At 40.5% G+C, this 13,702-nt stretch overlaps 1 protein-coding gene across 1 annotated transcript in view; it reads left to right on the top strand.

Moving 5' to 3' along the window:
• Window positions 1-13,702, top strand: part of MAP3K3 (mitogen-activated protein kinase kinase kinase 3) — an 80,061-nt gene that overhangs the window by 36,862 nt on the left and 29,497 nt on the right. Inside the window, exon 6 of the mRNA XM_023511221.1 lies at window positions 4,098-4,215. Within this exon, the coding sequence (XP_023366989.1) occupies window positions 4,098-4,215 (118 nt within the window). The remainder of the gene's footprint in view (window positions 1-4,097; window positions 4,216-13,702) is intronic.

Here is a 13,702-nt window from a genome sequence, read left to right as displayed (position 1 = left end):
TAGGTGTCTAGGCGCCCACAGCTCAGTGGTTACAGCACCAGCCACATACACCAGGGCTGAAGGGTTCAAACCCAGCCTGGGCCAGCTAAACAACAATGACACCTGCAACAAAAAATAGCCAGGTGTTATGGCAGACGCCTGTAGTCCCAGCTTCTTGGGAGGCTGAGGCATGAGGATTGCTTAAGCCTAAAAGTTTGAGGTTGCTGTTAGCTGTGACGCCACGACACTCTACCAAGGGCAACATAGTGAGACTCTATCTAAAAAAAAAAGAATTCTAGATGTCCCTAAACCCATTTTTAAAACTGTTTTGCCAACAAAGTGACTGCCTAGAATATTAGAAACTACCTTATTTGAAGCTTTATGCAGATATTCTAAAGCCAATTATAAATAATTCTTTTAATTCTTTTAGATCATATGTGTCTTTCCATGCACTACTAATGTTAGTGATCAGAAGTGGACTAGTTGACATTTTATTAATTTAAAATCCTTCCTCAGTAGAGTGCCATGGTGATACAGCTCACAGCAACCTCAAATTCTTGGACTTAAGTGATTCTGTTGCCTCAGCCTCCCTAGTAGCTGGGACTGCAGGCGCCCGCCACAACACCCGGCTGTTTTTTTGTTTCAGTTGTCATTTTAGCTGGCCCAGGCTAGGTTCGAACTCACCAGCCTTGGTGTATGTGGCTGGTGCCTTACCCATTGAGCTACAGACACCGCCCCATTTTGTCTATATTTTGTAATAATAGTTTTACTCAGGTATAATTTACCTACCATAAAATTACCCTTTTAAAGTATAAAATTTAGTGGTTTTTAGTATATTCACAGATTTGTGCAACCAACACCACTATTTCCAGAACATTTTCATCATCCCATGGAGACTCTGTACCCATTAGTAGTCACTCTTCATTCTCCCCTCTCCCCAGCTCCAGGTAACCATTTATCTACTGTCTGTCTCTGGATTGCCTGTTCTGAACATTTCATGTAAATGGAATAATGTGGCCTGTGTCTGGGTTTTTTTCATTAAGCATATGTTTTCAAGAATCATTTTTGTTGTAGCATGGACATTTGGCTTGGTTTTCACTTTTTAGCAATTACAAATAATGCTACTGTGAACATTTGTGTACCAGTTTTTATACGAACATATGCTTTCAGTTTGTAAGGTATATACTAGGAGTAGACTTACTGGGTCCTATGATAACTTAGTTTAACTTTTTCAGGAACTGCCCAACTTTTCTATAATGGTTGCACCATTTAACAGTTCTACTAGCAATGTGTGAGGGTTGCAGGTTCTCCAGTATCCTTGCCAACACTTATGATTTCTTTCTTCTTCTTTTTTTTTTTTTTCTGAATAGCCATCCTATTAGGTGTAAAGTAGTATGTCACTGTGGGTTTGATATGCATTTCCCTAATGACTGATTATGTTGAGCATTTTTCATGTGCTTATTGGCCATTTATAGATCTATTTTGGGCAAATGTCTATTCAAATCCTTTATTCATTTAAAATATTAGGTTCTTTTTTATTATTGAATTGTAACAGTTCTTTATAATTCTGTGTATTAGATGCTTATCTTACTTGCAAAATTGTGGCGTGGTTGTTAAAAGTTAATACCTAATGAACCATTTGTCTACATCCTCTCCCTACTGTTCTTATTTACTCCTACTTTCACCCTAACATCTCCTACTTTTACTCCTACTTTTACTCCTAACATCTCACCCTGGGTAGAGTACCATGGTATCACCATAACTCACAGCAACCCAGGAAGGAATTCTTTCTCATTATGATATGATTTGCAGAACATTATCCCATTCTATAAATAGTTTTGAGATTTTATTTTAAATACATACTGTGTTCTTACTATTTTTCATAAATTTGCATTTAGAGTTCTCATCTCCGGCTTGGTACCCATAGCACAGTGGTTAAGCGCTGGCCACGTGCACTGAGGCTAGCAGGATCAAACCTGGCCTGGGTCAGCTAAACAACAATGACAACTGCAACAAAAAATAGGGGGACATCGTGGCAGGCACCTGTAATCCCAGCTACTTGGGAGGCTGAGGCAAGAGAATCACTTAAGCCCAAGAGTTAGAGGTTGCTGTGAGCTGTGATGCCATAGCACTCTACTGAGGGTGACATAGTGAGACTCTGTCTCAAAAAATGAAATGAAATAAAATAAAATAAAAATAATAGAGGCTCAGCGCCCATAGCACAGTGGTTATGGCACTGGCCACATACACCGTGGCTAGTGGGTTCGAACCTAGCCTGGGCCAGCTAAACAACAATGACAACTGCAACAAAAAGTAGCCGGATGTTGTGGTGGGTGCCTGTGGTCCCAGCTACGGAGAGTGACAGCTTGAGACTCTGTCTCAAAAAAAAAAAATAATAATAATAATAGAGTTCTCATCTCTTTGTATTTATTATAAACTGGGAACTGAATAGATTAATTGGACATTGTTTGATTTTGTGTTTGCCATACATATATAACATCTGACATTTGTTATGTCCAAGGCATAGCATACTTTTGCATCTTTTAATACTGAATACTTATAACATCCTCTGCTTTTAACAGTAAGATTTTTTTTTCATTTTAGATTAATCTGAGGGTATAAACAATTAGATTACAGTGTTTGCATTTGTTAGGTAAAGTCTCCCTATTATACTTGTGTCTCACACCCAGGAGCTGTGCCATATATCCTTACACCAAAAGTGAGTAAGTTTTAAAAATACCATCAAGGACTTTTTCTTTACTCAGTAGAGTGAAAACAGAGGAGATAGTTTTCAGATTGTAGTCCTTGGCTTTGGCCTTAAACACAAAGATATTAAACCCTGCTATGTGGTCCAAATTTGTGTTCTTATTTGAGTAACAGTTTTCTTTGTTTTTTGACCCAGAGTCTTACTCTGTCACTCTGGGTAGAGTACCATGGTATCACCATAACTCACAGCAACCTCAGTCTCTTGGGCTCAAGCAATCCCCTTGCCTTAGTCTTCCTCAGTAGCTGGAACTATAGGTGCCCAGATAGCTTTTTCTATTTGTAGTAGACACAATGTCTTACTCTTGTTCAGGCTGGTCTCAATGTTGCCTCAGCCTCCCAAAGTGGTAGGATTACAGCCATGAGCCACTGCACCCAGCCTGAATAGCAGTTTTCATTCTCTGTCCTTCTCTGTGCTCTTCCTGTGCCTTTTCTGCTTATTCTGTTGATGCCAGAAGGTTTTATTTGGGAAGAAACATGGGCACTGTTTCTGTTTGGGATTTGATGCTTTTGGAGCAACAAATTTTTTTTTTTTTTTTGAGACAGAGTCTCACTTTGTCACCCTCAGTAGAGTGCTGTGATGTCATAGCTCACAGCAACTTCAAACTCCTGTGCTTAAGTGATTCTCTTTCCTCAGCCTCCCAACTAGCTGGGACTACGGGCACCTACTATAATGCCTGACTATTTTTAGAGGGGAATCTCACTCTTGCTCAGGTTGGTCTCAAACCTGTAAACTCAGGCATTTCATCCGCCTCAGCCTCCCAGAGTGCTTAGGATTACAGGTATGAACCACCGCGCCTAGCCTGGAGTAAAGGATATTTTTAAAGAGGAAGCTTTTCTCAGAAAATATCTTGAAACAGAGTATTAAGATATACTACAGCATAGATGAACTCAAAAATTTTAAGCTAAGTGAAAGAAGCTAGATGCAAAAGACTGAATATTTAGGAACTGAAGTGAATATGTATGAATTGTATGATTCCATTTATATGAAATGTTCAGAAAAGGCAAATCTATAGAAACAGAAAATAGACTAGTGGTTGCCTGGGGCTGGATGTGGAAAGGGGGAGTGTATAAATGAGCACAAGAGATCCTTTTGGAGTGATAGAAATGTTTTAAAATTGGATTGTGGTGATAGTTGCACAACTGTATAGAATTACTAGAAATTATTGAATTGTACACTTAGAGAAAAAAATATCTCTATGGTTTTCGCTAAATCTCTTTAGACCCCATAATATCTAGTGAGATTGTTTTCCTTCAAACTTTTTATTTTTTGTTTATTTTTGCAAACTGAAGCATTGACATAGACTTACATTATACCCTTAAATGATTTTCTTTTTTTGTATCTTGTGTCACAGCTCTCCATCTTGCTGAAAAACCAAGATGACCTTGATAAAGCAATTGACATTTTGGATAGAAGCTCAAGCATGAAAAGCCTTAGGATATTGCTGCTGTCCCAGGACAGAAACCATGTAAGTTGCCCCTTTTGTGGCCTGGCAGCTAAAGATATATCTTGCTTACCTTCAAGAACTTGCCTTGCCTCCCTGAAGCAACTGAGTGTTTATGTTGCAACTAAAGGTTATTTGGTTTACAATGTAAAAGAAGAAAAATACTTTATGATAAAGGAAAATATTCTTTTTCTCTATATTGGGAAGAAACATGGGTGCTGTTTCTGTTTGGGATTTGATGCTTTGGAGTAACGGATTCTTTTTTGTTTTTTTTGTTTTTTTGAGACAGAGTTTGTATTTTCAATTAGATTTGGGCCTCAGCAAGTTGGGGGTGCAGGGTATGAGGCATTATGCTTTGTAAACCCAACCCCTAGAACTCCTTAGCACCCTTACCTTTTCCTTGAAACACATATAAGAAAAAACTTTTCCTTCTGTTCAGTGGAACAAAGGGCCATGGGCCTGGTAAGTTACTAGCTGCTGCTTAACCTTACAGGAGCCAATATACAGGAGCCATCAAAAGTGGGGAATTAAAAAGAAAATGTAAAAGGCCAGGTACAGTAGTCTTACCACTTTAGGAGGCCAAGGTGGAATGATTGATTGAGGCCAGGAGTTGGAGACTAGCCTGGGCAATAGGAATGTAGAAAGACCCCATCTCTAAACAAACAAACAAATAAGCAGAAGTGGGAAATTATCCCCATGCAGTTTCTTTTCCTGAAGAATCCCTAGAGGGCCTACATTTTACAAGAATGTTTGCAGTTTGTACCTATCTTCTAGTTACCAATTCCTCTACCTTTTCTTCAGATGCATGTTTTTGAAGGTTTCTTGGTACATTTTCCTTTCTTTATGGCTTGTGGACAGCTGACATGGCTGCATGAGAACTTTATCAGAACAGAGTCTAGGTGGAATTGTACTCATGCTGAACATTTATTTTCTAAAGAGACATGGGGCTGAGTTGTCCTGTTGATTAAGGAGAGGCATAGGGAATGCAGCTAGGAATAAAGAAGACATTTTCCAATATGGCAGTTTCCCCTTATCAGAGGGGGATACATTTTAAGAACCCGAGTGGATATCTGAACCCATTTGTCATTAATTGGAAAATGTTTCTGTTCATGTCTTCCACTACAAATTTAATGCCTTTTCCATTTTAACTAAGCACTTATCACACATTGAGGCTATAACTCTTGTGATTTGAGGAGTGGCAGCAAGAATAGCACAGAATTCTTTATTCTTCTTTACAATTTCATGGATGGAAGATTTGTTTTTAATGTAGATCTTAGCAGCTTCAGCATATGACTTTTTCTTTCCTTTTTGAAATTGAGAATTTTTACCTTTTCACTAAAGGAAGTACTTTATACCTTCTCTTTGGCATATCTGAAGTGCCAGCACCACTACTCTTGCATTTTGGAACTATTGTTAAGTAAAATAAGAGTTACTTAAACACATGCACTGGGTTACTGTGACGGTCAGTCTGGTAACTGTCATGGCTACTAAGTGACTAATGGTTGATAGTGTAGATAGCACGGATCTGCTGGCAAAGGAGGATTCCCAAGCAGGATGAAGCAGGATGGTGTAAAATTTTATCATGCTATTCAGAAAAGTGCTAGATTTAAAACTTAGGGATTATTTATTTCTGGAATATTTCATTGAATATTTTTGGGCTGTGGTTGACCATGGGTAACTGAAACCTCAGAAAGCAAAACCATGGATAAAGGAGGACTACAGTATTATGGAAGTTCCCTGTGTGTCAGGTGTGGTGCCTAATGCCTATAATCCTAGCACTTAGGGAGTGGCAGGTAGATTGCTTGAGCTCAGGAGTTCAAGACCAGCCTGGGCAAAAGGGAGACCCTGTCTTTACTAAAAATAGAAAAAAAAGCTAGCCAGGGGTTGTGGTGGATGCCTGTGGTTCCAGCTGCTTGGAAGGCTGAGGCAAGAGGATATCTTAAATCCACGGATTTGAGGTTGCTGTGAGCTATGACGCCATGACACTCTACCCAGGGCAACAGAGTGAGAATCTGTCTCAAAGGAAAAAAAATAAAATAAAACGTTTTCTGTGCATGAGAAGTGGTCTTCTCTCTTTTTTTCCCCTTTATTTCAGAATATTATAGGGGTTCAGTCATTTTGGTTACATAAATTGCTTTTGTACAGTTTTAGTCAAAGTTATAAGTGTGCCAATCACTCAGATAGTGTGCGTTGTACCCAACAGGTGTGAATTTACCCATCCTCTCCTCCCCCTTCCCTGTAATAGATTTTCCAGCCCTTGTGTATTTTCTTATTCAGCCTCAGAGGTACCTGTGATTCTTATGTTAGGCCCATTTACATGAGCCCATATTTTTCTATGCATTGTTTGTTCCTCTTATTTCTTCTTTCTCTTTGACTGACTTACTTAATTCAAAAGTGTTGTCTTTAAGCTCTGAGATCCTTTCTTCTGCCTGAGTTAGCCTACTCTTTTTTTTTTTTTTGAGACAAAGCTTCAAGCTGTCCCCCTGGGTAGAGTGTCGTGGCATCCCAGCTCACAGCAACCTCCAACTCCTGGGCTCAAGTGAGTCTCCTGCCTCTGCCTCCCAAGTAGCTGGGACCACATGTGCCCACTATGACGCCTGGCTATTTTTTGGTTGCAGCTGCTACTGTTGTTTGGCGGGCCTGGGCTGGATTTGAACCCGCCACCTTAGGTATATGTGGTTGGCGCCTTAGCCACGTGAGCCACAGGCGCCGAACCCGGTTAGCCTACTCTTAAGGCTTTCCCTGTGTTTTGTATTTCTCTTTTTAGGCTCAAGTGATCCTCTTGCCTCAGCCTCCTGAGTAGCTGAGACTAAAGGTACCTACCATAATGCCTGGCTATTTTTTTTTTTTTTTTTTGAGACAAAGTCTCACTATGTCGCCCTCAGTAGAGTGCCATTGCATCACAGCTCACAGCAACCTCAAACTCCTGGGCTTAAGCAATTCTCTTACTTCAGCCTCTCAAATAGCTGTGACTACAGGTGCCTGCCACAATGCCTGGCTATTTTTTGTTGCAGTTGTCATTGTTGTTTAGCTGGCCCAGGCTGGGTTTGAATCCCCTAGCCTCAGTGTATATGGCGCTGTAACCACTGTGCCCTGTATATGTGTGTATGTGTGTATATACATGTCCTTTTTTTTTTTTTTTTTAAGATGGAGTCTAGCTCTCACTCAGGCTGGTCTAGAACTTCTAAGCTCAAGCAATCCACTGGCCTTGGCCTCCCAAAGTGTTGGGATGATAGATATCAGCCACTGTGCCTGGCCTGTGTTTTGTATTTCTCTGAATGAATTTTTCGTCTCTAGAAGCTATGCTAACTTTTTTTCCTTTTTCTTCTTTATTTATGTATTTTTGAGACAGAGTCTCACTCAGTGGCTCTGAGGTTGAGTGCTGGGGTGTCATAGCTCGCAGCAATGTCAAACCCTTGGGTTCAAGTAATTTTCTTGTCTCAGCCTCCTGAGTAGCTGAGATGACAGCCATGCACCACAACACCTGGCTAGTTTTTCAATTTTTTATTAGAGATGAGGTCTCACTTTGCTGAGGCTGGTCTTGAGCTCCTGAGCTCCAGTGATCCACACACCTCAGCCTCCTAGAGTGATAGGATTACAGGCATGAACCACTGTTCCCAGCCTCTGCTAATTTTTAAAAAATAATTTGACTTCTTTATTCATTTCCTGCATTGTTTTTCTTGTTTATTTGTGTTGGGTTTCTGTTTTCTCTTATATTACATTGAGCTTCCTTACAATCTCTATTCAGAATTCTTTATCAGTCATTTCAGTATTCTCATTTTGGTTCATTTTTAATGGTAATGGAGTTATTATTTTCTTTTGGGGGTGTCCTTTCACTCTGATTTTTCCTGTTTCTAGAGATTTTGCTGATTTTTTCTCACTTGGAGCAGCTTTTGCTTCTTATCTTTAGATTTCCTTTTGGTCTTCTCTATTATAAATGTATCTTTTTTCTAGTTATCTTTTTTTTTTTAAAGACATTCTTAGTCATCCTACCATTTCTGTTATTAGATTCAATAGTCATAAAGTCCCTGTCAAATTGCTGTAAAGTTCTTTAAAAGTTACTCTTTATTTCTGTACTTACCTGGGTGAAGAGCAGTATACTGTTGTTTGTTGACTGGCACCAGCCCAAAGACCACACTTAAAGTACACTGCTCCAGAATATCATAGTACCTGGTCTTCATCTCCTGCTGTCAGCCACTTTGTTTCTATATTTTGAGTTTCCTCCATTTTTAGCAATTGCCTCATTGACCTTTTGTTGCTACCTCTTCCTTTAAGTTCCTTCTTATTCCTGTTTTGAGTCATGTTGTCTTCTTCTTTTCTTTGCATTTTTCTGATCCTTCTGTAACAGTTCCTAATCTTTCTTCTGTCTTTATTCCTTGCCAAAGAATATAGGTATGTAGTTTCCCACCACACTCTATGGCCATGTGTTAGGTCTCAAAATAGTTCTTAACTTAAGAACTCCAGGATTTTGGTGAACTGCCTCTGTTTGAAAAGTCTTTCTCTAGCCTTGGTTTTTACTGTCAAAGATACTTTGTTGTCTCCTTTAATAATTTTTACTGCCTTAGGCCTCTTCCTTGAAGTGTCAACTCAGCTTATTCCTATTAAAGACTTCTTCTCTATACATGTGTATATCCAGCTCTTCAGTTTATCTTTCTGGTCTTGACCTTGTGACTTTGTAGTCTCAGATTTTCCACTATCAAAAAATAATCTTTTTTTTTTTTTTTTTTGAGACAGTCTTACCATTTCTCCCTTGGTAGAGTGCAGTGGTGTCACAGCTAACAGCAACCTCCAACTCTTGGGCTTAAGCAATTCTCTTACCTCACCCTCCCAAGTAGCTGGGACTACAGGCGCCTGCCAGAGTGCATGGCTATTTTTTTGTTACAGTTGTTTAGCTGACCTGGGCCAGGTTTGAACCCGCCATCCTTGGTGTATGTGGCCAGTGCTGTAATGACTGTGCTACGGAGGTTGAACCTCAAAATGTAATCTTGAGTGTAACATTCTTTTCTTACTTTTATCTGAAAACAATATAAACTAAACACTCAGCTCCTTCCTTTGGTTACCTCAGATTCTCTCTGACAAAAGTAAACTTCTAATCTTCTTATCAAAATGTTGTCTACTTCCCAAGTTTCCCATCCGCAAGTTTGGTACTGTCTTGCCTATAATTTAATTTCAAAATATCAAGAATAACATAAAGGGTAATTATTTTTAGTCCTAAAATAATGGGACAAATGTAGGAAGATAAAACAAACTTATTAGGCAGAATAGCTTCTGTCTGGCCCCTATTAAAAATAACAACACCATTCATGAAAAGGTGCTTCCCTCTGTCATTCAATTCTTACAGTTCTGAGGGGTGTAGAGCAGGCATCTGTTATCTCCCATCTACACTTAGGGAAACTTAGAGTGACTAGCTTAGGTGAGGCAGTACATAGTGATAGAACTGGTCTGCAATCTCGATGTTCTGACTTGCATTCCAGTACCTAATCAGCTACCATCTGATTAGGAAAGAGAGATCATGTTGCCCTTGCAGAACCTCATCCAGGTTCCTCCTTAGCTGGATGTCATTAAAAGCAGAACAGAAAGTATAATGTCCATGAGGAAAATTTTCTTTTTTTGAAACAGAGTCTCAAGCTGTCACCCTGGGTAGAGTGCTGTGGCATCACAGCTCACAGCAACCTCCAACTCTTGGGCTTAGGCAGTTTTCTTGCCTCAGCCTCCCTAAGTAGCTAGGACTACAGGCACTGGCCACACGCCCAGCTATTTTTTTTTTTTTTTGGCAGTTGTCATTGTTGTTTTAGCTGTCCCAGGCCAGGTTCGAACCCGCCACCCTTGGTATATGTGGCCGGCACCCTGCTGACTGAGCTATGGGCGTCGCCCCATGATGAAAACTTTTGAAAGACTGTATCATTCTATTCTGAGCTAGAAAAAACTCAAGAGTAGACAAAATTTTGAAGGGGTCAGGGTCACTTTTGTATAGGAATAGTGTAAAACTCTTAGGACTTTATAGTCAGGAAAGACAGCCTAAACATATATTCAATCACAGTCTTCAAAGAGTGTAGATAATTAGACTGGGCACAGTGGCTCATGCCTTTGATCCTAGCACTCTAGGAGCCTGAGACAGGAGGATTGCTTGAGCCAGGAGTCTGAGGCTGTAGTGAGCTATGATGATGATATTGCATTCTAGCCAGGGCAATAGAGTGAGACTCTTGTCTTAAACAAAAATAAAAAAACCCCCAGAAGTATTGATAATGAAAACATAGATTTATCCACTTAATCTTAATTTGGATGAATTTCTTGAATATTGGAGATTATCTTAGAGCAAAAAGGAAATTATATAATATTATAAAATAATTTGATAAGTATGGTATCTATTATTCTGAAGTTATATGGCTTTAAAAGATTATTTTTCCTTCATAGATTCACGGATAGTAAGGATATAAATTTAGATAAATCACCTTAGATGCCTCTGCAACTATCATAACTATCATGGTCTTCTGTGCACATACCTCTTGGCACCACAATTAAAACAGCGGACTGATGGCCAGGCGAGTTGGCTCACTCCTGTGTTCCTAGCGCTCTGGGAGGCTGAAGGAGGTGGATTGCCTGAGCTCATGAGTTGGAGACCAGCCTGATCCAGAGTGAGACCTCGTCTCTAAAATATAGCTGGGCATTATGGCGGGTGCCTGTAGTCCCAGCTACTTGGGATGCTGAAGGAAGAGACTCACTTAAGGTGGCGCCCATAGCTCAATGGGTACAGTGCCAGCCACATACACTGAGGCTGGCAGGTTCGAACCCAGCCCAGGGCCAGCTAAGAAAACAGTGACAACTGCAACAAAAAAATAGCTGGGTGTTGTGGTGGGTGCCTGTAGTCCCAGCTACTTGGGAGGCTGAGGCAAAAGAATCACTTAAGCACTTAAGCCTAAGAGTTTGAGTTTGCTATGAGATAAGACACCATGACACTCTACCGAGGGTGACACAGTGAGACTCTTGTCTCAGAAGAAAAAAAAAAAAGAGAGAATCGCTTAAGCACAAAGCTTTGAGGTTGCTGTGAGCTGTAATGCTATGGCAGTCTACCATAGGGGACAAAGTAAGGCTCTGTCTCAAAATAAAAAACAGGACTGGACAGGATGCTCTTGGTGATCCAGAGTACCATCTCTTACTTAAGTTCCCATATTCCAAACTAAAGTAACCCCTCTCCTTGCCTTTTCCCCGTGTATAGTAATCCACTTACTCTTTTTGTGTCATATCATCAAATCTTTTACTGAGATAATTTCTGGGTAAACTTTTACTGCAAATTTTTATGCACCTGGTTCCCTGGTAATTTTTCATAACGTTTGTGTCAGCCACAGCATGTCACTGTCCCGAGTTCTTTAGTGATGTTTTAATAGAATGGTCAAACACCACCTTCCAGTTACTATTTATTGCCTCACCCAAGCAAGTCACTCTTAAGTTTCCACAGAGTAGATGGGCGATACCAGATAACTACTCTGGACCTCTCAGAGTTGTAAGAATCCGATGTTTTTAGAATATTCTGCTAGCTACGCACTTTCCTCCTTTCACTCTACCACTGTCCCCTTTTATTTTCAGGTATAGTCCCGCCTTAGTACTCCTTTTCTTTCCCACTTCTGAGTCTTAATGTTTCCTGAACCCTTGCAACTTCATTGTTTATCATACCTTTCCCCATTGTCCCCTTAAATTGAGATTTTCAAACCTTGGCTGAATATTACAGTCACTTACAGAGATTTTAAAAATATCATTTTTTATTTTTATTTTTTGCAGTTTTTGGCTGGGGCTGGGTTTGAATCTGCCACCTCCTTGAGCCACGAGCACCAGCCCCATATGCTGGAAGTGGCAGGTTCAACCCCATCCCCAGCCAAAAACTGCAAAAAAAAAAAAATCATGGTTTGGGCCGCCATCCCTAGATGTTCTGTTATACTTGATCTGAGGTATCAGAGGCTCCACAGGCAGTTTTAACGGACATCTAAGGTTCATATCCATTGCTTGCAAATTATGACTTAGCTCTTAGACCTAGCTATTCAAAGTGTAGCCCATGTAACAGCAGCATCAGCATCACCTGGGAGCTTGTTAGAAATTCAAGCTCTGAGCCCCACTCCAGATCTACCTAATCAGAATCTCAATTTAATAAGGTCTCAGATAATTCATATGTACATTCAAGTGTGAAGAACTCTGCTGTAAGACCTTCATGATTCCCTTCACCTGCTTTCCAACCTCTTGCCATAACTTTTTCTTTTACAAATTTATGCTTGTGCTGGCTGTTAAATTTACTTTCTTGTCCCAGCATTTAGAATTTATTTATTTATTTATTTATTTGGGACAGGATCTCACTCTGTCACCTGTGCTAGGGTGTGGTGGCATCGTCCATCATAGCTCACTGCAGCCTTAAAGTTCTATGTTCAAGTGATCATCGTGCTTCAGCCTTCTAAGTAACTGGGTCTATAGCAGTGGTTCTCAACCCATGGGTCGCCACCACTTTGGGAGTTGAACAACCCTTTCAGAGTGGTTGCCTAAATACATACTGCATATCAGATATTTACATTACGATTCATAACAGTAGCAAAATTACAGTTATGAAGTAGCAATGAAAATAATTTTACAGTTGGGGGGTCACCACAACATGAGGAACTGTATTAAAGGGGTGCGGCATTAAAAAGGTTGAGAACCAGTGGTCTATAGGCACATGCCACTACACCAGCTAATTTTTCTTTTGGACAGAGTCTCCCTTTGTCACCCTCAGTAGAGTGTTGTGACATCAAAGCTCACAGCAACCTCAAACTCTTGGGCTTAAGCGATTCTCCTGCCTTAGGCTTAGCCAAGTACCTGGAACTACAGGTACCTGCGCCACTAATGCCCAGATATTTTTTTGTTGTAGTTGTCATTGTTGTTTAGCAGGCCTGACTGGGTTTGAATCCGCCAGCCCCAGTGTATGTGGCCAATGCCCTAACCATTGAGCTACAGGCACTGAGCCAGTTTTCTATTTTTTGTAGAGATAGGATCTCACTCTTGATCAAGTGCTCAAAATTTTGGCCTCAAGCAATCTTCTTGCTTTGGCCTCCCAAAGTGTTAGGATAACAGGTGCGAGCCACTATGCCCAGCTTTTTGCCTTTAGATTTATTGGGGGGGGGGGAAACAGAGTCTCACTTTCTTGCCCCCCAGTAGAGTGCTGTGCCCCTATAGCTCACAGCAACCTCAAACTCCTGAGCTCAAGAAATCCTCTTGCCTCAGCCTCCCAAGTAGCTGGGACTACAGGCACCCACCACAATGGCTAACTATTTTTAGAGACAGGGTCTCGTGCTCAGACTGGTCTCGAACCTGTGAGCTCAGACAATCCACCTGCCTTGGCCTCCCAGAGTTCTGGGGTTATAGGCATGAGCCCTACACCTGGCCTTAGCCTTTAGATTTTTCTTTTTTTTTTTTTTTTGGTAGAGACAAGAGTCTTACTTTGGTGCCCTCAGTAGAATGGGTAGAGTGCCGTGGTGTCACACAGCTCACAGCAACCT

Source organism: Otolemur garnettii, unplaced genomic scaffold (assembly GCF_000181295.1).
Source record: "Otolemur garnettii isolate 467f Iridium unplaced genomic scaffold, OtoGar3 scaffold00018, whole genome shotgun sequence".
Classification (NCBI taxonomy): Eukaryota; Metazoa; Chordata; class Mammalia; order Primates; family Galagidae; genus Otolemur; species Otolemur garnettii.
This window is presented reverse-complemented; position numbering and strand designations above follow the sequence as displayed.